This window comes from Engystomops pustulosus, chromosome 10 (assembly GCF_040894005.1).
Source record: "Engystomops pustulosus chromosome 10, aEngPut4.maternal, whole genome shotgun sequence".
NCBI lineage: Eukaryota > Metazoa > Chordata > Amphibia > Anura > Leptodactylidae > Engystomops > Engystomops pustulosus.
This window is the reverse complement of record NC_092420.1, coordinates 48,717,898-48,742,288: the sequence shown is the minus strand read 5'-3', so window position 1 is coordinate 48,742,288 and position 24,391 is coordinate 48,717,898. Positions and strand designations below refer to the sequence as shown.

The window sequence follows — 24,391 nt, the reverse complement described above, 5'->3', positions numbered from 1 at the left end:
GAATTGACCAGTCTGTAGAAAATCTCTTTTTTCTTTCTACAAAAAAACCTTTCTACCTGCCTCATCACCCTGTTGGAATTGTGGAATTCTGATGACTGTGTTGCATGATTCCCATCTCAAAGCTTTGCGGGCCACTCTAGTATAGTAGAAATCTAAAGAGGCCTTGTTATTACAAGATCAGATGTTCTAGGAATGAATATAGATAAAAATGTACAGTATTTTGGGTTCAGAAGAACATAGATCCTTTGATCAAGAAAGAATGGGAAGACCCAGTGAAGAGATCAGGAGTTTTCAAGAAAATATTCATTTCTGGAAGAGGATTGTACATTTTAGAAGAGCGATCCCAAAGGTGAATGCTTCATTTTCGTGAATTACTAAGATATCTTCTCTACCTTTTAAAGACATGGGGTTAAGATTCCATGGCCATGGGCAAAAAAAATGTTATGTTTACTGTAGATGTTGTGGTAGAATTTGATAGTCATGCTATGCTCTAGTATTGAAGCAACTTCCACAGCTAGGATTTTTAACATCTGGTTGGCGCAATTGAAGAATCACCTAACAACCGGCATTCAGAGAGTTGAGTTTCACTGGCTGTGTTGTGTTGTGACAAGTGGCCAGAGGATTGGCTGAAACTTTACAATGGAGAAGCAGGTTCCAAAATGCACCTTACCATGTGAGGCTGAGCAGCTGTTTGGTTCTTGTCTAGATGACATCATAAAAAAAGACTTCAGATAAGAAAAAGGAATGTCCTTAAAAGCCAAGATTCTACCATCAGCACCAGTCTTTTGGAAACTAAGGAGAAGAGAGGAGCCCTATATAAAAACTAGGCTCTCAGAAGCTGTGATCAAACCAATGACGCCAGAATTTCGGTGGAGGAATTTACCTTCCTCCCCATGGATATACAGACTTATCATGTCGAGGTACAGACCATGCTCCACGCATTTGTGAGAGCAGAATCCCAGTTCTCCTAATTGTTGTGCTCCCTGAACTCCGGATTGGTGGGGTCCCTCCTACGAATTGGAGATAACTTTCAAAGTTGGAACCCCTTTAAAAAATGGCGAGTGTGACTTCAGCTAAAGCCTTATGCACACAACTATATTAGGCTGGATTTACATGGTGATAATACGTAAGGATGTACCATTTATTGCCGCAAATCTCATGGTTCACAGATCCAACAAATAGCAGCAGCATATGGTACTAATCATATATAAATTATAAAATTGATCTGAAACACATTAATTAAACCCTGCAGGACACAGGCTGAGAATGCTCGTCCTAATTAACCGCGTTAGGAGGACCATTCTCATCCTAGTGATCGCACTGGCACTACCAATCTACAGAATAATTTTATCATGTTTTTATACTCTACAGAAGCTGTATAAACTATTTAATAAAAAAAAAAAAAAATGGCAGAATAGCACTTTTATTCCGTAGGAAAGAATTAGTACATTTTTATTATTATCCCATTTTTACCCTAAAATTGAGCTCATTGCACAATACAACCGCAAAAAAAGTTATGTCTTTTGTACTTAAGTTGAGCATGAAAAAAATTGAAAGAAGTGTGGTTTCCTGCATTTTAGGCCTTGTTCTTACCACCAGCATGAAAGATTGTAAGCCAAGCACACTTACATACTGGTGTGTGCCACTTCGAGCAGAATCTTCTCTTAACTCTTCTTTTAGCTTCTTACGCCCTGGGTTTTTTTCTAAAAACAAAAGGCTTTTAAAATTATGCAAATGAGTCGGAGGGGCTTCAGGCACCACAGGTGTTAATGGAGCCTGGAGCCCCTAAAGCTCATTTGGGTCCAAATACACCACTTTTTTTTGTTATTTAGCAACATATAAAAATGTAATAAAAAGTGATCAAAAGGTTGTACAGTCCCCAAAATAGTAGCAATTACTACCATTGAACATGGGAGACACATGACTCATCTCGTAACACTGAATATATTTGAAAGTTTTATTCAAAATATGTCCTACATATTACACAGTATATTGTACACATACAAGCAATTAAAATGTAATCTTTCTCCAAATAATATTTTATACTTAAAAGGAAATCTACCCTTTGGTTTTATGCATTATGAACCAAACATACCTTGAGAATGCTGTAGCTACACTTATGCAGAAACATATCTTGTTCAATTCCTGGACCAAGTGTTTTTGCTGAAAAATGATAAAGAGGCTCTGCCGCTCCTGTCGCGTCCTTATCAACCTCGTTAGGCAAGGTTTTAGCCTTGTCCTACCTAGCATAAGCCGAGAATACGTCATCACTGTGTTGTCCCTCACAGGCAGAAGTAATCAATTGCAGCACCATCCCCTAGCTGCTGTGTATGAGTCATCCAGCTCAGGTTGATTAGTCCTGTTTAGACAGTTCAAGTAGCTCCTATGTGGAAGTATTGTGTTAATGTACAGCAGCCAGCCTGGTTTCTTCATCAGAGTAGCCACAGACGTATTCTCAGCTAATGCTGGGCAGGACAAGGCTCGAGCAGTGTATAATTAGGGTGAGGAACGCGTCAGAGCCTCATTATCATAATTTTATAATTGTTTTTCCAGCAAAACACTCAGTTCAGGGATTAAACAAGATATGTTTCTGCAGTATGTTTTTCTGGAGTATCACCATATTCTTCATTAACCCTGAATACACTTGGATATTTCACAATAAATGTAAAACACTGCATCCCAGAAAAAGCAAATCTATAGATTGGCACTGTTAACAGACTCATTATTGCTTTTCCCCATATCAAAGGCTTAACCTGTCAGGGTATTTTGGGACACTAAACCACACACAGGTACTAATGGCCCAGCGGTTTAGTGTCCCAATCCACCCTTAAGCAAGTCCCTATATGCAGCGTGTGGACGCACCCTGGCTGTGCCACAAATCCTATTGATATACGAGAATATAGAGCATAGGACTTGTTCTATATTTTGCAGTGTGGCCACCCAGTAATGTGTCCATACATAATAGACAGATTTATAACAACCTTGCCCCCTCGTTGCACCGGATACAGCAACAGTCCAACCATTCTTTTTAAAAGACCACAGGCACGGCCTCCGGTTCCCCATGGCGCTATGCGCCATTTTAAATTGCTAATTCTTGCACTGTACTGAATAGAATGCAGACTCCTTACAGTTGTGTGCATGAGGCATAGTACTGTGGACAACACCTATTTCAGTCCCCTTACGCCCCCAGTTGGTACACTTTATATTTAACTCGAAACACATTTCACAGCATAGATGTCTATGACTACTTGTAAACAACAAGTACAAATATGGTATAAAGGAATAGAAAGATTAAAAAAAAAAACCACAAAAAAAACAGCGACTCTCTGCATAAGGGAGACACCAGCCCTGAGGTATTGTGATACGAAGCATCATCTTCGGAAGGCAGAGCAAGATAAATCTTTAAATAAAAACCTACCACATATACTCGAGTAAAAGCAGAGTTTTGTGATGAAAAGCCCCACTCATCTTATACTCGAATATAAGAAAATTAACTCACCTTTTGGTGCTCCCCGCAAGCTGCTTCTCCTTGGAAGCTGCTTCTGGGCTGTATAATGCTGTATTTTTGTTAACCCCTTAACGACCAAGCCCTTTTTTGTTTTTGCATTTCCATTTTTTACTCCCCACCTTTAAATATCTATAACTTTTTTATTTTACCTTGTTTTCTGTTTAACAAATTACACTTCATAGTCACAGTATTTAATATTCAATGGCGTGTACTGGGAAGTGGTGAAAAAAATGCATTTGCGCCATTTTCTTGTGGGCGTGGATTTTACGGCTTTCACATTTCTCCTTCATTCTTTTGGTTGGTGCGATTGTGGGGATACCATATATATATAGGATTTATAAAGTTTTCCCACATTTACAAAAACTTTTTTTTTTTTTAATTCTTAATTTTGCCATTTTGGTGCCAATAAAACTTTTTCATACTTTGTTGTATGGAGCTGTGGGTGGTGTAATGTTTTGCGACATTTGATGACATTTTTAAGGCTATTTTTTATATTTTTCAAAATGCCAAAAAGTGGTATTTTCGTCTTTGGGTGCCATTTGCTGTTACAGATTTAAATGGTAGGAAAAAACGTTATAATATTTTTGATAGGTCAGACATTTTAGAACGCAGCAATACCTAAAATATTTATGATTTTTACTGCTTATTTATATCAAACCCCCTAGGGTTCTTTAATCCTAGGTTGTCTGATTGGCAGTATAAGGGAATTTTACACATCTTTTACAATGTGCAAATCGCACATAGAAATAAATGGGTTATAAATGGCACGATCAAATCCAATATGGAGGCGCCCACGCGCCACTGGGATTTAAATGCCTCTGCCAGCATTTCAGGACTCCCACAGATGTGAATAGACAGGGTCTTACATGATGAGTCACAAGACCACAAAAGAGGTGGATGCATTAATCCACATATGATAATGTTATTGACTATAGATTTTAGAAAGTGTTATAAACTAATGCTGAAGAATTAAAAAGAAAAACAACACACAATGTAGAGAATTCAGTTCCAGTATGGCTGCTCTTAGCTTCCATTGGTTGTGATGTTACACTGTCGTACTAGCTCAACTAATTTGCCGTCTTGGTTTAGTTTTCTGGTTTCAGAGCCACCTCCAATGCAGGTCCCATTTACAAATACTCTAGGTACCTAAAGATAAAAGAAACATATGTCAGCAATTCTCTAGCACAAGTCTATTTTTCTGTATGGACTTTGCTTTCATCGTTATAAAATGGAATAGACATGGCCGCCGGAGCAGCGCTGGATTCAGCTTCCGGACGGACACGACAACCTTCCAGCCCCCATACACAATGCTGTGTATAGGGACGGATAGGCGTACCCGGCCACGGCCGGCCGGTAGCTGAATGCAGCGCTGCTCCGGCGGCCATGTTTGTTTACATGGCGCCCGGACTGGAGCGACAGCAGCGCTGGATACGGGAGGGCACCGGAAAGTAAGTACAGCTTTATTATTTTAGGCAACCCGCTCCCAGCCACATATATATATATATATATATATATATATATATATATTTTTTTTTTTTTAAACTCGGACAACCCCTTTAAAGCCAATTATTTTTTGGTCCACTTCCTGTTTTACCAGAATGCTGTCCCTCTCTCTGCATGGTGAATTTAGCAGTGAGCGCTGTGTGGGAAACCACAGATCTCATGAAGAAGGAGAAAGTAGCGGCACTCACCGAAATTAACATCTTCTAAAAGTCACATCGCCAATACCAGGGAGGTTCCTGGATCGCACAAGCCACAACTGTTTAGCTGGGGAAGATTTATCATAAGTGTAAAGTTTCAGTTCCCTCCGGTAGAGACGTCTTTCTCCCCTTTCCCACTTATTGGGGTACTGCGCTCTCAGGGTACTAGGAGTCTGGTGTCTGTTATTTATACACACCTCTTTTCTGAGCAGTCCCTTTCTGCCAGTCAGAGCTCGCAGGGAGGCCCTCATTCCCTCACCATCTGATGAAGACTAGGGGGCAGCCCAGGAGTCTCACACCTCGGTATAACCAGCAGCCAATAATAAGTTGATTATGTTTATTAGTTGTTTATCACCCATCATGCTATATAACTCTGGTTTGATTGTTCTGTATGCATAGATTGCCGAACTCTAGATGCCACAGAAGTCAGGCGGACCAAGATGATTTCACCCACCTAATATGGGTTTGCAATTACATAGCCAAATTCTTAAGAGAAGTAGTCTCCCTACTGTCTGATATCCTGAACAAACCGGTTCCTGCCTAGCTGGCCCTATGCCTATTTGGAATTACCCGAGAGGATGAATGGTCCTATTAGGAAACTATTTTTCTGAAGGAAGCTCTGTTTCTGGCCTGTTTCTTGCTATACGCTGATGGCTGATCGCTCTCCTACCGTCTCTCAGTGGAAGAAAATGGTTAATTTGATCTAGTTTCCTCCCATACTCCCTAACATACATATAGGTTGATTAGAGTGTGAGCCCCATTGGGACAGGGACCGATTTGGCAAGCTCTGCGCAGCGTTGCGTAATCTGTGTGCGTTCGCTATATAGATAAAGAATCATTATAATTACCATATGAGAATATAGTCTACAAACACCGCGGCTACCCGGATAGGTTCTGGAGAATGTAGGGCTCCTGGTGCTTTTCTCCAGATACCCTATTTAATGTCCGTAGTCTAAGAGAGTCTCTCACCCCTTTTCAATGAGGGTACTATGATTCTAATAACTGGTATATAATGGTATATGTGGTATATGAGTAATGGACACACTTCCCGCTGACAGGAGGGATTTCTCACTTTATAGGTGAAAGACAGCTTAATACTGTGTTGCTTAATCCTACTTTTACTTTAACTGTATAGCCCGCCTGACACCACTCGTTTAGGATGGTTATTGCCATACGTATAAGTTGGGAAGGGAGTTTTAAAGTTGTTGCTTTTATGCAGAATTCTCCAGGAATGGCGAAGGATTACATTAAGATGTACCCAACATTATGATGTGGTTGTATGAGTTGAGGGTTTTCAGCACATTTTTTTTCAGATGAAAATCTGTAAATATATATATATATATATATATATATATATATATATATATATATATATATATATATATATATATATACACACACACACAAACACATGTATATATTTTTATTTACATATTTATTTATATACAGGCGGTCCCCTACTTAAGAACACTCGACTTACATACGACCCCTAGATACAAACGGACCACTGGATATTGGTAATTTATTGTACTTTAGTCCTAGGCTACAATAAACAGCTATAACAGTTATCACAGGTGTCTGTAATGAAGATTTAGTGTTGATCCTGATTCTTGTGACAACCCAACTTTTTTAAAATCCAATTGTCACAGAGAACAAAAAAGTTCTGGCTGGAGCTACAATGATAAAATATACAGTTCCGACTTACATACAAATTCAACTTAAGAACAAACCTACAGACCCTATCTTGTATGTAACCCGGGGACTGCCTGTATATATATTTTTGTAATTTTCAATTTGGCCACTAGATGTCACTCTGCATTCATACACAAGCACAGATTTCTATACACAGGCACAGAATGGCCACATACAGATATGCTGTACCACTCATACAGTCACAGTACTATTTTTTAATATATTGGAATTTTCTCTCTGCCGTCTAACAAAACCAAGAAAGGAAAGTGTAGATTACTGTTAGAAACAAAGCTCATAAGATTGGTGCAGGATACTGCCAGAAGGGCACATTTTGATCTACCCACTCTGGACAAACCTGTCATCCACGATCGAACTGTGTAACCAAAGAACATTCAATGTAATTTTGGGTAACTGTCATGAATATGATATACTATATTTAGCAGTGGAATTTTCTTTATAAGAACAGGGCTTGCTAGAATCCTGTGTCACCACTCTCTGAGTGCTCAAACACTTCTATAGTCAAGCCTCCCTACTGAACACCTATAGAAGGGTGAGACAGTTAGGGACCCTGCCTAATGATGTATGTGAGACTGCATATATCACACATGGTTGTGACTTTGGTATAAATGTCCGGGTTATGAATGCCCCTTTACAAGGAGTTATGCTTACCGTCCAGGCACCGGTCAGCTGATGAAGTGCTTCTTGAAGTTGCCTTCCATTATCTATTTCATCCAGTTCAATGGTCGTATACGTCACATTTATGCTGTCAAATGCATCTTTAGCCATTTTGCAATATGGACAAGTAGACTTTGAATAAATGACTACACAATTTTGAGAGACTGTCTCCTGTAAAATGACAAAACCCAATAGTTTACTATTAACAGTATATTTACAGTAATATACCAAGTGTTCCTATACATATAACCTATTAGATTACACTAAATTCACCAGCTATTCAAGGGTTAACTTGTTCAAAAGGGATTGCCCATGAAAAAAAAGTTCTCAAAATTATAACCCCCTAGTAATGGGGGGCGGGGGCTGGAGGCAGACAGGAGAAAATATTCATGAGTAGAATCTGCCATGTCTGACCATAATCAAAAGATATACCAAAATTGTATACACCAGGACTGAAAGAGACCAGTTCTAATTTTATCTGGAAAATGCTGTTTTTTTTGTTTAAGGGAACTTGTCACCTGACCTCATTTTCACTTAAATAAGGTTCATCACACCTGCTTTCTCAAAGGAATTGCATTACAATCTTTTCTTCGTGGGAATACCCCTTTAAGTTATATTTTGGTAAATAAAAACAGCTTATGTATGGTCGGGAACAACTGCCAGCATTGTACTGCTGTATGTGTGGTTTACAATATCAGGCATACATCTTTCCCAACATGAAAACATCCAGAGGAAAGAAGCAACACTCAAGTAGATCCAATTAAACGGAAACGTATTCCTGCACTATAGATGCAACCCAAACATATCTTTGTGGACGCGTGCCCTGGGGCAGTCTGGAACACAAAATGGCCTTACCTAAACCATTCCCAAAGTTGAAATGCAAAAGACCAGGCCCTAAGAAAAAAAACCTATAGCAGTAACCCTTCCGTCTACCAAAGCTTACAGTTGGCACAATGCAGGCAGGTGACATTCTGCTGCCATTACCCAAAACCTCAGATTTATTCAGCACAGTGCCAGATAGAGAACAGCAATTATGCCATATAAAACGTTTCATCAAGTCCTTTACATCACCCCACTCCTTCCAATGCTTGGCTTTGTGCTAAAATCACAGACAGCTACTTGGGAATTGAAACACATGAAGCTCCTGGCACACAGCTCAAAGGAACAGTCCAGTCAAAGCTGCTTCACTGAATTGTGCAGTGCCTGAAGGGAGGAGCATGACTCTAGGTTCTAGCAATACAATACAAACGAGTCATACTCCTCCCTTCAGGCCCCTTACCCTGAATTATTCAATAAATTGGCTTTAACTGGAGTGTTCCTTCAATGACAATATCTAGGAAGGTTTGGAGCTATGCAGTTATTGATGCTTTATAGTACAAGGTGCCTCAGCACTCAGTTTTATAGCCTTATATTGCCTGACACTTTACTGTGTTACTACGGTTCCTGCCATTCACTGTCTGCCAAAAGAGATGAGGGGGATTACACTCCATGAGTATACTTATACAGTAAGTAAATTCCCCTATAGCAGTGGTGGCGAACCTATGGCACGGGTGCCAGAGGTGGCACTTGGAACCATTTCTGTGGGCACTCAACAGACAGGAACAAATCCACCAAATCTTCCTGCAGAAGATGCGGACAGGGCTGCAGTATCTTTGAAGCTCATCCTGCTGGACCCTTCATTCTTCCTCTACAGAGAGACACTAGAGAAAAGCTACAATGAGAGTCTGAATTTGCCCTCCTTCTTTCAACTGTATTTGTGGCCTCAGGTGCTAATACGATTTAGAGATGTGGAAGAACAGATAGCAATAAGTTACTGCTTAAAATGCCATGTTGGCACTTCACAGTAAATAAGTGGATTTTGGTTGTAGTTCGGGCACTCGGTCTCTAAAAGGTTCGCCATCACTGCCCTATGGTCTGTAAATTGTACAGGCCCTTCAAAAACACTAAACAACCGAGGTCTCTGTTAAACTATTCCACAGTAGAACAACTCCTCAATCTTCTTTCTTTACTGCTGAAGTGTTTGTATCTTGCCAACATCCATATCATGTAATTAATGTTGCTCTATGACTACCATTATTATTATTATTATTATTATTATTATTAATGTACATGCCGGCAAGACAGGGGGTGCACAAATATTCATCTGACCATAACCGAGACAGCTCTGAATAAGATAAATGAAAGAAATGTGACCTGCACAAGGTACTGCCGACTTACCTCTACGGCTTTCAGAGCCCCAGACTGTGGCACATCTGTAGAATTAGAAAAATAGTTTCCCATTCTAAAAAATAAAATGAGATAAAGTTCTAGTTAAACAAGCCCACCAAGGGAAACCCAATTTCTCTGACTTTATATGACATGATAAGCACTATTGGCATTTCAAATCTGGGACCAACAGGTCATGTATATAAATTTGTGCACATACAGGGCAGCTTGTAGGCCAGCACTGGAGTGGCTTATTTAAAGAACAACTATAAAGGTTTTTTTTTTTTTTTTTGTTAAAACACACAAAATCAATAGCTCTTGGGATGTAGAACAACTATGCCCATCATCTTTGTTATCTATATCCAGCTGTTTCTTTGCTATACCCTTCAGATTATCTCAGTGCTGAAATGGCTCCTTCCTCTGCCTGTACCAACAAGCCCTGTGAATCTGTCTTCTACACAAGTCTACAGACTCATAGGAGGGGAGGGGCTGCTGCTCCCTGCTCACAGAGGAGGAGGTCAGGTGACAGCGCTCTCTGTGCATGTGGATACAGATGTCTTCTACACAAAATAGTGAAGTACAAGATCTCCTCAGTCCCTTAATCCCAATCTGTGATCCCAATTGTCTTTCTCTGCACTTCATGCTGCTCCCCTCCCCCACCTTGTACTCAGTGCACTGTGCAGATAAGCTATTAACCTTTAGTGCTCCTCAGCACACACTATAACTTGTGTGCTACTGCTTAACTTGTTACATGTTCCCTGCTCCTCCATGTGATGGAAGCTGCCAGGCTGGTCACCATATACATCCTGTATGTGCACTGTGCAGAGTTCAGTGGATTTGCTTCTGGGAAACTAAATGGATTTGATGCTAAATTACTTTCAAAAAGAACAAAATGTATCATGGGATCTGTGGGCAGCTTGAATTAGAACCTGCTTGAGGGCATGTACAAGAAGAGCTAGGTCTCCACCCACATCACCTCTGGTGGCAAAGATTTTTGTCAAACAGTTTCAGGCCTAAAGATCATGTCACTGTAGCACCATAACCATGGACTTGCAGGGCAAGGCAAAGATAAAGAAGAGAGTTTGTAAAATAACTTACTGTTCAGTTTATTGTTAAGAACTCCAAGAGCAGAAACAGTGTAACAGGCTGCCAAAAAAATCCTTGAGAGCAGCAGTTCTGTCAGCTGGCTGGATGTGGTAGTAGTATATCTTAAGCCAAGGACCAGTGGTCATTGTGGCTGGAATCAATGTCCTTCTTGTAGAGGGCAGCACAATTTGATGCAATCTATGGGTGTCGGGAAGGATCCATTAAATACCATGTAAACTCCTAGATTAGGACCTCCACCCTGTCTAGACCTGAGATGTCACTAATGAGCTTTTTAACACCGCAGTATGCAGCAACTAGAGAAAGAATCCAGCTGGTCTCCTGACAGGTGGTGAGAGAAAGACGCAGAACTGCAGACAGGGCTTATATTTATATCTTTATATCTATAGTTCTGAGGAACCAGCCAATGACAACCTTGCATATCTCGGGATACAACAATTGTAGAATTAATGCAAATGCAAAAATAGTTAGTCCTTAGGGTGCGGTCACACCTGGCATTTAATGCATGCATTCTAAAACGCAATGCAACAGAAGAGAGATTTGCCTAAATAAATTGCTGTTAACATTAGTGTTTATAAAACAAAACCATTAACTAATCAATTCATTAATAGAATTTTAACATGTGCATTAAACCACTAATTAACAGTTGCGTTTTGTAAACACAAAATATTAACAGCAATTTAATAAGGCAAATATATCCATAGCTGTTGCATTGTGCTTTAACCCTTTCACGACCCGCGATGAGGCCGAGCCCTCTCCATAGCCGGTAAGTCTTTGCTGCATATCGCAGCAAAAACTTACCGGTAACACCTGTGATTGATGCTAGCAACCATCTTGCCAAGGATCGTCGCTCCCCGTGACGTCATTGGAGAGCGAAGGGTTAACAAACTTTCTAAAACTGGTTGTGAAAAGCTGGATGGGGGCATTTCTGAGAATGGAGTAATTTGTGATGGTTTCTAATTGCAAAAAAAAGCTCTTTCTTAATTGCCATGGTCCATAAACACGGTTTTCAAAATTTTCATATAAATTGCTGTTACTATTGTAAGTCTGCTAACATCCTAGAAAAATTCAAGAATGTTTACAAAGTTATCACAATATAATGCAGAGCTATGGTAAATTTTATTTACTAAATAATTTGGATGGTAAGATAGTCTGAAAAAAAAAAAACCAACACTTTAAATTAGGAAAATTACTTATTTTTTGGGGGTTTTTTTTGCTACATTTCCCCTTTTTTCATAAAAAAAATATAAATCACATCAACCAACATTTACCACATAGCACAGTGCGTCATCTAAAAAAGTTAATAAGTTAATGTGTTCTGCAGTTATTATCAAACAAAATGATACGTTAGCACTAAAAAAAAAAAAAAAAAAAAAAAAAAAATAGGCTTGTGTCCTGAAGGTCATTTAAGGCTGCTTCCTTAAGTGAGCTCCTATCGCGGCTGGTTAACCCATTAAATGCCGCAGTCAGTGCCCCCCCCTCTGAACCGCTTTCGGGGGGCACAGATCGTTGCTAGGGCAACACTGGGGTCCGATCTGGACCCCTGAGTTGCCTGTGAGAACTGCCAGTAAGATGGCGTCAGTGACGTCATTTTACAGGCAGAGTGTCAGCCTATGCACGTGCACCCTGTATTACATAAGTATTGCAGAGTATTATCATGAACAAGCAATCAGATGATTGCTTGTTCATGTCCCATGGTGGAACAGTCAAAATTGAAAAAAAAAAAAAAAAGGTTATTCAATAAAAAATAAAGTAGTAAAATAAATAAAAATGCCTATAAGCCCCATAACATATAACGCAAAAAAGTAAATCGTACCACAAACCCCATATATATAGTGTCACCTCGTCCGTATCAACCAGTAGAATAAAAGTAAATAATTATTGAACCCGCATGATGAACGCCGTAAAAAAAAACTGTTACAAACCCTCCAAAAATTATGATTTTTACTTTTTCAATCCCACAAAAAATGCTATAAAAAGTGATCAAAAAAACATATGTACTCCAGAATGATACTGGTGCAAAGTACAACATGCCCCGCAAAAAACAAACCATCAACCAGCTCTGTAGCCAAAAAAGTAACAATGTTATGCCACTTGGAAGACGGCAATGCAAAAATGATAAATTTTTCTCACATTAGGGTTTAATTTGACAAATTTAGTAAAACGCAAGAAAAAATATTCAAGTCTGGTATCCCCGTAATCGTATCAACCCATAGAATGAAGATAATATGATTATTAGGGTATAGGGCAGCGGTGGCGAACCTATGGCACTCAAAGCCCTTTCAGTGGGCACCCGGGCCATCACCCAAGCACACCAGGCAGAACTCAAAGAATCTTCCTGCAGTTCTAAGCAACTTAAAAGATGCTGCTTTCAGTCATATATTTAAGTGATACTTCACTACTTGGGTATGTAGGAAGAGAGAGAATGAGCAGCCAGGGATGAATTAACTCTGGAAGACCTTCAGCTGGCCCTACAATTCTCTGTGTACAGAGGGACACTGGAAAGAAGCTAAATGATGCAAATTTTCCATCTTGTCCTCAGGAGGCCAATATGATGGAACGTTGTTGAAGAACAGGGAGCACTTGGCCGCTAAAAAGTTTGCCACCACTGGTATAGGGTGAACACCAAAAAAAAAAAAAAGTTCCTAAATTTTCAACAGTAGGTGATACCAACCCCAAAATGGTAACACTGGAAAAAGCATCTCATCCCGCAAAAAAAAAAAAAAAAAAAAAAAAAAAATGCCGTTAAATGACCCAAATAACAAAAAAGCTAAAAGTTTATCGCCTACAAAATGGGCCAATGAGGAAACTAAAATCCTGGCAGCTGCAGGGCGCTCCTTCCCTTCTGCGTCTCGCTGTGCGCCCATAAAACAAGTAACGGCCACATGTTGGGGGTCTCTATACTTGGGAGAAATTGTAGAATAAATTGTATGGTGGGTTTTTTCTTTTTATCTTTTGGAAATATGTAAATTTTAGGGCTAAATGAACGAATAACCGTCAAAATTTGACCATTCTAAATTTCACCTCCATTTTGATTCAATTACTATGAAGATCTCAAGGGGTTAACAATCTTCCTAAAAGCTGTTTCTGGTAGTTTGAGGGGTGCAGATTTGAAAATGGGTTGATACATAGGGAGTTTTGATGCTAAATATGTAAAATTGCATTCAAAACTGTATTTACCCCCAAAATGGTCAATTCTGATAATCCGGAAAAGCGATATTCGATTTGTAAGCCGCGTGACATCAAAATAAATTATCCAGACATTTCAGAAATTATGCAAATGTTAAGTAGAGATATGGGAAATGATATTCAGCAACTTATTTAGGTGGTAAATCTATCTACCTGAAAACGCAATGATTTCAAATTTTGAAAATGGCAAATTATTCAAAAAATTCATAATTTTTCTTTTTTTTTTTGTAAATAAATGCAAAACTTTTCAGCCAAAATTAACAACTAAAATGAAGTACAACATGTGAGGAAAAAAAACTCTCAGAATCACTTTGATAAGTAACAGTGTTCAAAAGTTATAACCATATAAAGCGACGCAAGCCAGAATCCAAAAAAATTGTGCTGAGTCTTAAGCCACAAAATAGCGGTGTCCTTTAAGGGGTTAAAAATGGTCCAAAAACACAACGTGTGGCATCACCCTATAGTTCGACCTTACAGCGACATTACCTGCTTACTAATGAAGCCGCAACTCTCTTACAGGATAGAGGATGACGAGTACCTTTTCTGAAGTACAATGAACACACTTTACTAAAATGAAGAAAAAAAAGGCAATAATTAACTTTTTACAAGATCCATCCATTGAAAAATTATACATATTTTTTTAAATCCTGATGTATTGTGCTACAGCAATTTTTTTTTAAGCATAACATTAACAATATTGATTTGAGTTTATCCTTTTACCTTCCTTGTAAAATCATTCTCACATATACGCAGCCACTATCTGTGCCTGACACAGCTTTACAAGATCATGGCTTGGCCTAAAAACTGCTCCCTATCCTTCTGGCCTGAGGATCTGTACACATAGGGTGATGCCACAGGTTGCGTTTTTGGACCATTGTAAAGCATGCTTTTTCAGCCCGTTTAAAAACATATGAGTTGTGAATATTTACCATGTGTTTGGCTGCTTTGAACCTGTTCATCTTTCTAGAAGTGTAAGCAGCTGTGAAACAGATTCAAACCAAACACATTGTAAACATTCAACATTGCATTTTGTTTTTAAAACAGTCCGAAAACTAAACTTGTGGCATCACACAAAAGACTTTTCTAGTAGATCAACCCCTAAGGCCGGCGCCACACGTGGCGCTTTTGTCTGCGCTTGCAAACGCAAACAAAGTCGCGCCCACCGGGGCGGGCCTCGGCCCGATCACATCGGCGTGGGCGCGACTTTGTCTGCGTTTGCAAGCGCAGACAAAAGCGCCACGTGTGGCGCCGGCCTAACCATTTACAAAATGATCCATCACTATTATCTGTGCAACCTAAACATTAAACCACTTTTTAACCCCTTCCCACGATTAGCGCTCAATGTTGTACAACACTGAGGCGATGCTGGGCGAGCCGGCATCGGGAGTCGCGGGATATCAGCGGGCAGCCAATATCCATGTTTAACCCGTAAAATGCCCGTGAGCCCTGGGTCGTTAAAGGGTTAAATAGTCACCCCACAGTGGCCATAAATACAAACCCAATACTGCATTTAGACAATAACTAATATAGACTAGACTATAGAACTAACTACATAACTAAACCCCAGAGCATACAGTAATTGAGACCCCTAGAGCTGACAAAAAATGGAGGCCCATAATATTGCTGGAGTCCCAAGAGTCCCCCTAATACTACTGGATACCCCACAGAGCCGCACTAATAATGTATATTATTAGGCCCCCCTCAGAGACAAAAAAAAAAAAAATGTAATACTCACATGGCTCCTGCTCTATATAGTGACACTGGTGATATATGCCCCAGGCAGAGCGGTGCCAAGGAACAGTGAGTACAGCTGCTCCCGCCTCTCCGCTCATTGCTCTATGCTGGGCAGCGGCTGCAGGCCACAACACGCGGCTCTGCAGCCACATGCGGCACTTGGGTTGTCCCTGGCCTGGAGCATCACCTAGCTTGTGGATAAATGTTATAGATGTTGTTGTCCCAACACTTTTACCTGCTCAAACTGATCTCAGACATAAAGAGACAACTGCATGATGGCCTACACAGAGGTATCCCTATTATGCGGTAATCATATGGACAACTCCTCTAAAGATCAAGAAGATTCACTGCCTGACTGATAGCACAGGTAAACTACTGGCCCATATACAAACTACTGGCCCATATACAAACTACTGGCCCATATACAAACTACTGGCCCATATACAAACTACTGGCCTATATACAAACTACTGGCCCATATACAAATTGAGGCTCCATGCAGAATGGAGAGAAACGCATGCGATTGGCTTAACATGCGTTCGGGCCAAGGAACTCCCTCTGTGCGCTTGTGTCGCGTTATCACGGACGCCTTGTGGTACGTGTGACCGCGGCCTTAGGGTCAAGTTGTCTAAGCAGAACTGTTCTTGTTGTCCATAGCAACCAATCAGCGCTCAGCTTTCATTTTGCACAGCTGTTTATAAAAGCACAGCTAAGATCCGATTGGTATACGTGGGCAACTAGAACAGTTTTACTTCAGACATTTCTGATAAATCTCCCCCACACTTAAGGACTTTTCACATTGGACCTGATCCACTCCTTGGCACTGACCATAACCGCTCCTGCCTAGTAGGGTGAGGCAACACTATGTAAAAGCCAATGAAGTGGTTATATTCATTTACTCATAGTCTCTGTAATGTGAAACATCTACCTATAAACTAGCAGGATATATCTACTGCTATGTGACTACTTGCTGGCACACCCTACTATAAAATGTGGGTCACGGCCAGTTATTAATAACACTGAAATGTTAAACAGACCAGAACATATCATTTATTTGTATAGGCAGTGTACATTTACCATATAAAGTGTAGTATCATTTATTACTGTGATGTACAGGATGTATGATGATGCAGGAGAATGGTAGTTGCATTGGAATGACTACACATGGAGACATGTAGTGACAGGGCTGGAGGGAGAATTGTGTCACTTCTAAAACCTGCAATGACTTATTCATATCTGACCTTCCCCAAAGGGTGCACCAGCAACGGGACCGGACCCAAAGGCGCAGGGTGCACCAGCAACGGGACCGGACCCAAAGGCTCGATCATAAGTTGCATTTTCTTTCCTTTATGATTTTTTCAAATGCATCACAACAGCTGAGAAGAGGAGATCTGCCTATGTAAATTGCTGCAACCATTGTGTTTACAAAATGCAAGCGTTAACGTGATGTTAACACCCTTAACGATCTAGCCCACTTTTGTTTTTTCATTTCCATTTTTTACTCCCCTCCTTCACAAAGCTAGAACTTTTTTTGTATTTACAAGTAAAGAGCCGTGTGGCTTGTCTTCTGTGTACCAAATTGCACTTCATAGTGATGTATCAAATATTCCAATACTGTTTATTTATATCAGTTCAAGGGGGAGGGGGGCAATATGTTTTTTTGTTATTTTTTTTTTTACTATTTTTCAAACTCCCCAGGGTACTTTAACCCTAGGTTGACTGATCGGTCCTACCATATACTTACATAATACAGTATGGAAGTTTATGGGGATTTTCTACCCCATGCATTAAAGGGAACCTACCACCACAAATCTACCTATAAAAGGTAGATCGGGTGGTAGGGGGATCAATGGGACGTGAGGATAGCCCTTTTAAGTGCTAATCCTCACGTCCCCGCACTTCTTTAGTAACTTTCATTTTACTTTTATGGTAATTTTATTATGCGGCGTGGAGTAGCCGCATCTGAGATTACACGAGGTGGCTACTCCAAGCCCCGGTAGCCACTTTACCCCTCCTACTCACCATCTTAGGCGCGCAGCTGCTCATAGCTGCGCGCCCTTGTCCGACGATCCTGCCGTCCGTGCATGCGCAGAACAGCAGGCCCGCGTCTGCGCGGTCACTGCTCCAAAGCCGGGGCTGCACAGGCGCGGGCCTGCTGTTCTGCGCATGCGCAGACGGCAGGATCGTCGGGCGAGGGCGCGCAGCTACGAGCAGCTGCGCGCCAAAGATGGTGAGTAGGAGGGGTAAAGTGGCTACTGCGGCGTGGAGTAGCCGCCTCGTGTAATCTCAGATGCGGCTACTCCACGCCCCAGTAGCCGCATAATAAAATTACCATAAAAGTAAAATAAAAGTTACTAAAGGAGTGCGGGGACGTGAGGATTAGTCCTTAAAAGGGCTATCCTCACGTCCCATTGATCCACCTACCACCCGATCTACCTTTATAGGTAGATTTGTGGTGGTAGGTGCCCTTTAAAATGTGCAAACCGCACATTGTAATGAATGGGTGGAAACGAGACAGCCTCGGGTTTTCACAAGATCAGAGGCTGTAATGGCGACTTATCACCGCTCCCCTATGACGCATGGGCCCGGCATCCTCTTGAAGCCACTGGGATATTTGCCTGCGGCGATCAATGGGATAACACCCGCAATCGGGGCTAGCACCGATTACGGGTGTAACCGGTAAGTCTTTGCTGCAATATGCAGAAAATACTTACCGGCTATGGAGAGGACTCAGCCCACCGCCGATGCACGCCACACTATTAAGATTATGTTAACGCATGTGTTTGTGAGCGCATGTGTTACCATCACATTAACGCTTACGTTTTGTAAACACAATGTTGACAGAAATGTAACTAGGCACATTTACTCTTTTCAGCTATTGTGATACATCTGAAAATGCATGTGTTAACGCAAACAAAACATATCATGTGAACACACACCAAAAGACACAGTGTCCACCAATTTGTAATACATACAAAATGAGACATACCCATATACAATACACAGCAATACAGTATAAAATTAATATAAAATCCCAAATTATGCCTTCATACTCAGAGAAAGAACAGACAGTATGTGTATAATTCAGAAACTTCCCCACAATGACATTTCCAGTCACATGATCTCCGGCCAGAGAATCTTGAGGGAAAACTGCTCTGTAACATCATGTTTAGTCCTATAACCGGCCCCGACCTCTGCTCTGGCGGACACTTACCTCACGACACCGCCGTACAGGACAGGCAACTGCAGCATCTCACTGACTTATCGTCCAGTCACCTTACTGTACACAGCTAAGAGACAACAATACCGCGAGAGGAAGCTGTGAAATAGTCTCCATTTAGAAACAGAGATGGCGGCCATATTGCCTGGTATCACAACAACATCTGCATAAAAGAGAGACTACAAAAAAATGGCTTCCACAGCGGACATCGCAAGTCTCAGCACCGATAAAAAAAAACTTGTATGTGTGAAAATTAGGATCAGCGTATCCCTGTGTCCTTCAGCAACAGAACTCCGGGTCACAGTGACGTGTGGTAGCTGAAAGGCATATGTCACACTGCAGTCTCTGGGATACTGAGAAATACTGAAGCGTGGAAACAAGTATGGCAATCTTCAGTGCTACCTCATCCACAGGTGGTTACATTGAAGATAGTGATAGGATTGCCACTAGAAGGTAGACAGTACGGTTAAAAAAAGCAGGTTTTGTGATTTCATAACAGCCCGTATACCAGGAACAACCCTTTCAATGCAAAATTTTTTTGTGTTATGATGACTAGTGCAACTGCGCCACATGTAGCACAGGCACTTTTTAAATACCTGTGCAAACAGTTTGCACTGAAAAGAAGTCCACCAGAAAACTGGTGCAAGCACCTTAGCAAATGTAGGGCATAATGTTCTTCAAAATAGTCTCAATGAGAACCTCTAACCTTGCAAAATAGCAAGTCCAAAGCCCCTTTCACATGAAATAGAGGAATTGCATTGGGTGAGATTTATTAGAACTTGTATGCCATTTTTCTGGCATATGCCAGAAACTCTTGATGTATCCAAAGGGTTCCTCAGTGTATCAATGGGTTTTGTTAGAAAAAAATGCCCTGTACAAGACTATAGGAACACATCAAAAACACATTGTTCTCTGCGACAAACATAAAAAATACAGAGGATGTTTGATGATGGCATGCAGTCAGCATTGTATCTGCATCCATTTTTTTCATGTCTGCATGTCATCTGTTTTTTTACGTACATGAAAAAATTAAATAACGATTGGTGGCTTTATAAACTGCTTCCTGCCCATCCCAGTTGGCACCTACATAAAAAAAAACATATGGATGTTTGCCGTCTGTTTTTTTCTGTGGATCCGGTGGAAAGAGCATTCTTCTATTGTTTACTCATGGTCCGCACATCCGTGAAAAAATGGACATGTGAACAGACCAATAGAAAACAATGAGAATGAAGCACCAATGCTCATGTGTGACCGAGATGAGTGTCAGTTACACAATAGCACAGCAGTAACGGGGGACCCCGCTTGCTGTGCTGAATGTAGAGCCGCCCACCCTCTCTCCCACCTCCCCCTCATAGCCGTAGAACCACCTGGACACCCCCTGCTGGCACATCCACCCCGCCCACGCCAGGCCCCCTTCCCGCCGGAGGACACTGCGGGAGAACTTGAAGGACCCCCTGCACACGCGTGGGAGAGACAGCCCACAGCACAAATTTATTAATGCTACACATAGACTCGAATACAAAAATTAAACCAAGCAATAACAGACTTATATGTGCAGGAGTTAAATCACGGTCAGAGATATAAACAATATAATATTTTGGAAGATTAGATAGTTCATTACTTGCCACATTTATGTTATTATCCGGCTCCTCACTTGTTTTTTCTATGGTTCCTCCCGCCTCCTATTTTTGAACTTATGATTTTCTTTTCTTTTTTAGAATAGGACGTTTTCTCAACATGGTTATGATGTTATGGCTGATTTCTTGCACACTATATGGTACTGCCCTGAAATTTACAAATTATTGAGTGAAATATTTCATCAGATGAATAGTACTTTAGATCTCTCTCTTATTACAACAATTATGATAGCCATTATTGGAAAAATCAGCATCTCCGAGAGTAGAACTGTCCATCAGTCAATTATTCCTGGACTGTTGATGATAGCGAAGGTACTTATAGTAAGAGAATGGGGTAGTAATAGTGTTAAGACTTTAAAGGTTCAGAGGTGGTTGAACTTATCTTTTAAGGTCAAACAATATGAAAAAATTCAAGCAGAAAAAAGGGTAGGATGAAAAAATGGGCTAGGACCTGGGAAAAATGAAAATAGATAAAAACTGGAATTTGATACCTATTTGATAATAGTCTGATTATTTTTTCTGTGTTGTTTTTTTTTCTTTGCCTTCTGCGAGGGAGATGGGGGTGGGTTTCTATCTCTACTGCCTACACATGGGTTGTGCCATCTGCACAGCCTAAGAAGTGTGCAGTGTAAATTTGCACGTTGGCTGCATAAAGTTATCACCCTGGGATAACCTGCACATTGAGCGCTCCTGGCTCTTGTATTTTCTCTCTGTTTATTCGATACTCTGGGATTCTGGACATGTATGAGATGTAAATGATTTCAGCCACTCCCACCAGCCCCACTCATAGACTTGGTCATTGGAATAGTGAAATAAATCCCGTTGGAACATGGTCTTTCTTTGTAAAAGTAATGTTATTTGCAGTAGATAAAATAGCATCATCAAGCTTCATAATGACTTCCTAAAATTCCTTTTCAATTTGGGAGTTTTTAATTGTAGTTTTGATACTATTTATTTGATCTTGTAAGTCATTAATGTGTGTCTTCTCATATTTGTGCATTAGCAGCATCCGGGCTAGGCAACATGTGGAAAGAATATTATTCCATTCCCTGACAAACGCGTCACAGTAAATAGTGGTGGGTATTTATTTCACTCTCAATATATCAATATAAGTTTGGATGTTGTCTTTTTCCATCATACCTTAGTTTCTTGAAGAAATAAATATTCCTGATACATTCATCCTGCCAATTAATCATTGCACTTCCATTGAAATCTGGATTGAGATGGCATCTTAACGTTAGTAGTGTGTATTTATTGATGCAATCAAAGTTCTGGCTCTTTGTTCTTTTTGAGCCATTGCAGCAGCCATAGGAAGGTTACCACAGCGTTCCCATAAAAGCCATTAGAATGCTGGTACCGCTTGTACAGAACATAAAATGTATCAGATTTATATGCATTACATCTACCTGTGCCTGTACAACTTATTTAACTATTCTTTTCAATAACTAGTAGCACCTATTTTGTGTCTTAATAACCACTCCAATACAATAGATTAGCTACTTGATGAAAAGAAATAATGATAAATCTGTTCTGTACTGTTTCGTTTTAAAATATTGGAGTTATACAATGGCGTAGTACAAAATCATCAGGCAAACTCGTGGTCAGGGACAGGAAGGAGGTCGAAACATGCAGCACAGGATCAGAGTCGGGACATAGCGGTAGGTCAGGACAGGCAGCACGGGATCGGAGTCAGAAACGGAAACACAGGAACGGGCTGGGAATTCATCAGGGAAGGCGGCAGGCCAGTGCCAATTATCAGCGCACTGGCCCTTTAAATCTTTGCGAGATGGGGATACGCACACTGGACCGCAGAGACTGCCGCTGGAGCCAGGAGAGGTGAGTTCTCCTGCAGGCAGGCTCTGGGGGCACCAGAAGGCACACGGGTGAGCTTGCTACCAGATTATGGGACATAGTGGCTCACTCCTGGGTATATCAGCAGCGCTTTTATAATATGGACAGGTGAGCGTCCAATCGTCCACTTGTCATTTCTTTATATATCTGTCGACCAGAGACACTCATAGATCCAGGTTATCTTATAATTGTTACCCTTGCCCCCCTTCCTTCTAAAACAACTTTTAAAATGATTCAAATGTCTCTGAAGGGTTCTGGACATCTTACAGAAACCCTTGGTGCTCTGGTTTCACAAGCTGTTCTACTGCTGCTGCACATGGTTTTTTAACTATTGCTGCTTCCCAAGCTTTTTTTAAGGAGGCCATGGGGTCTCTTAATTGAGGCAAGTGCACAAATGGAAGTGCAGTTTTGTATTCTTTTATACTACATTGGCCACAGGAACATCAACCTTAGGGATATTAACCAAAATGTAGGTTTCTTATTTATTTTACATTCTTTGGTATAGAGAGTATTTTCTCTTGGTCTTTCCACTTTTGTTATTTCTTTGAAGTTCATGTGTATAGGAAAAACCTGCTTACTTTATGTGTTAATCCAACTCGAGTTTATCTTCTACAGATCTAGGCTCTGGTACCTCCTCAACCTTAAAGAGAACCCGTCATGCAAAATAACCCCCCTAAACTAAATATATTTTCATAAACTGCCATTAGAGAGCATTGCCTCTATCCCTTCATTGTCCCTCTACATGCCTGTAAACCTAAGCAATGAGGTCCTAAAGCTGTATGCAAATGACCTGTGAAATGTCCAATGAAGCATTAGCATATTCAAGCTGTCCACTCTATTCATGAGTGGGAGGCACAGCCACACCCCCAGTGCATGACTGACAGCCTGTATAATGATGTGAGGCTGTATAATGATGTGCTTCCTGGTGCTGGTGGCCAGGTCTCCTGCAGCCTGTGTGTGCATGTGTGTGTGTATGGGAGAGATACAGCAGCTCCAAGCTGCAGCCATGTTACAGCAGCACATGTCAGATTCATGTGTAGCTGATGTCTGTGTCTCTCACCTGTATATTAGGAGGATGCAGCATGTCAACAGAAACAGCGCACACACTAGCCATGCTTTACTATACATTACACACAGACATGAGCAGGGGGAGGAGAGGGGAGGGGTAACAGGGGTGACATCACTGCCTCTGACCATGTGACCAGCCTCATTTATATAATAAAGAATAGATGATTTTACAATTAATAATGTATGAAATAACTAGATAAAGGCTGGGATGGGATCCTTGTGAGCTGCTCCAACAGGTAGAGGTGACAGGACTAGTGACACAGACCTGATGACAGGTGTCCTTTAAGAGTGTCTTTTATAGATTGTGCAGGTGCTTGAACTTTGACATTCTTCTTATTTAATGTCAGTATGTCAGAATCAGAAACAGTTTTCATTATTTTTTTCTTCTTACTGGGAGGTCAGCCAGTTTATAGTTTAAGGCTCATCCCCATTTTTTGTATTCTGACATGCGTTGCTTTATATGGTTATAACTTTTCAACTCTGTTACTTATCAAAGTGATTCTGAGTGTTTTTTCCCCTCATGTTGTACTTCATTTTAGTGGTAAAAATGAAAAGTTTTGCGTTTTTTTATTAAAAAAAAAAAATTTAGATTAATTTTTTTTTAATTTTGCCATTTTCCACATTCGAAATCATTTTTCAGGCAGATTTACAACCTAAATAAGTTGCTGAATAGCATTATCTATAAGTCTACTTGACATCATTTTTGAAATGTCTGGATAATTTATTTTGATGTTGCGCGGCTTACAAATCAAATATCAGTTTTCTGTATTTTCGGAATTGACTATTTTGGGGATAAATACTGCTTTGA

At 40.6% G+C, this 24,391-nt stretch overlaps 1 protein-coding gene across 2 annotated transcripts; it reads right to left on the bottom strand.

Moving 5' to 3' along the window:
* Positions 1-1,943: 1,943 nt before the first annotated feature.
* GLRX2 (glutaredoxin 2) lies at positions 1,944-19,336 on the bottom strand. 2 transcript variants are annotated; one of them, XM_072126795.1, is made up of 5 exons: positions 19,022-19,333; positions 14,560-14,640; positions 9,793-9,856; positions 7,570-7,746; positions 1,944-4,654 (listed from the first exon to the last, which is right to left on the bottom strand). In XM_072126795.1, exons 1-5 carry the CDS (start codon positions 19,057-19,059, stop codon positions 4,532-4,534), a joined length of 483 nt encoding a protein of 160 aa, XP_071982896.1. In that variant the 5' UTR covers positions 19,060-19,333; the 3' UTR covers positions 1,944-4,531. The 2 variants fall into 2 exon arrangements, with proteins under 2 accessions (XP_071982896.1, XP_071982897.1); XM_072126796.1 differs by lacking the exon at positions 14,560-14,640 and having other exon boundaries at positions 19,022-19,336.
* Positions 19,337-24,391: the final 5,055 nt, after the last annotated feature.

Excerpts from the sequence above, each read along its gene's own strand:
- GLRX2 (XM_072126795.1), bottom strand. The coding sequence starts at position 19,059 with ATGCTGCAGTTGCCTGTCCTGTACGGCGGTGTCGTGAG. Across the intron at positions 9,857-14,559 it reads GCGGCTTCATTAGTAAGCAG|AATGGGAAACTATTTTTCTA; the intron begins GTAATGTCGCTG and ends TTTATTTTTTAG. Across the intron at positions 7,747-9,792 it reads GGGCTCTGAAAGCCGTAGAG|GAGACAGTCTCTCAAAATTG; the intron begins GTAAGTCGGCAG and ends GTCATTTTACAG.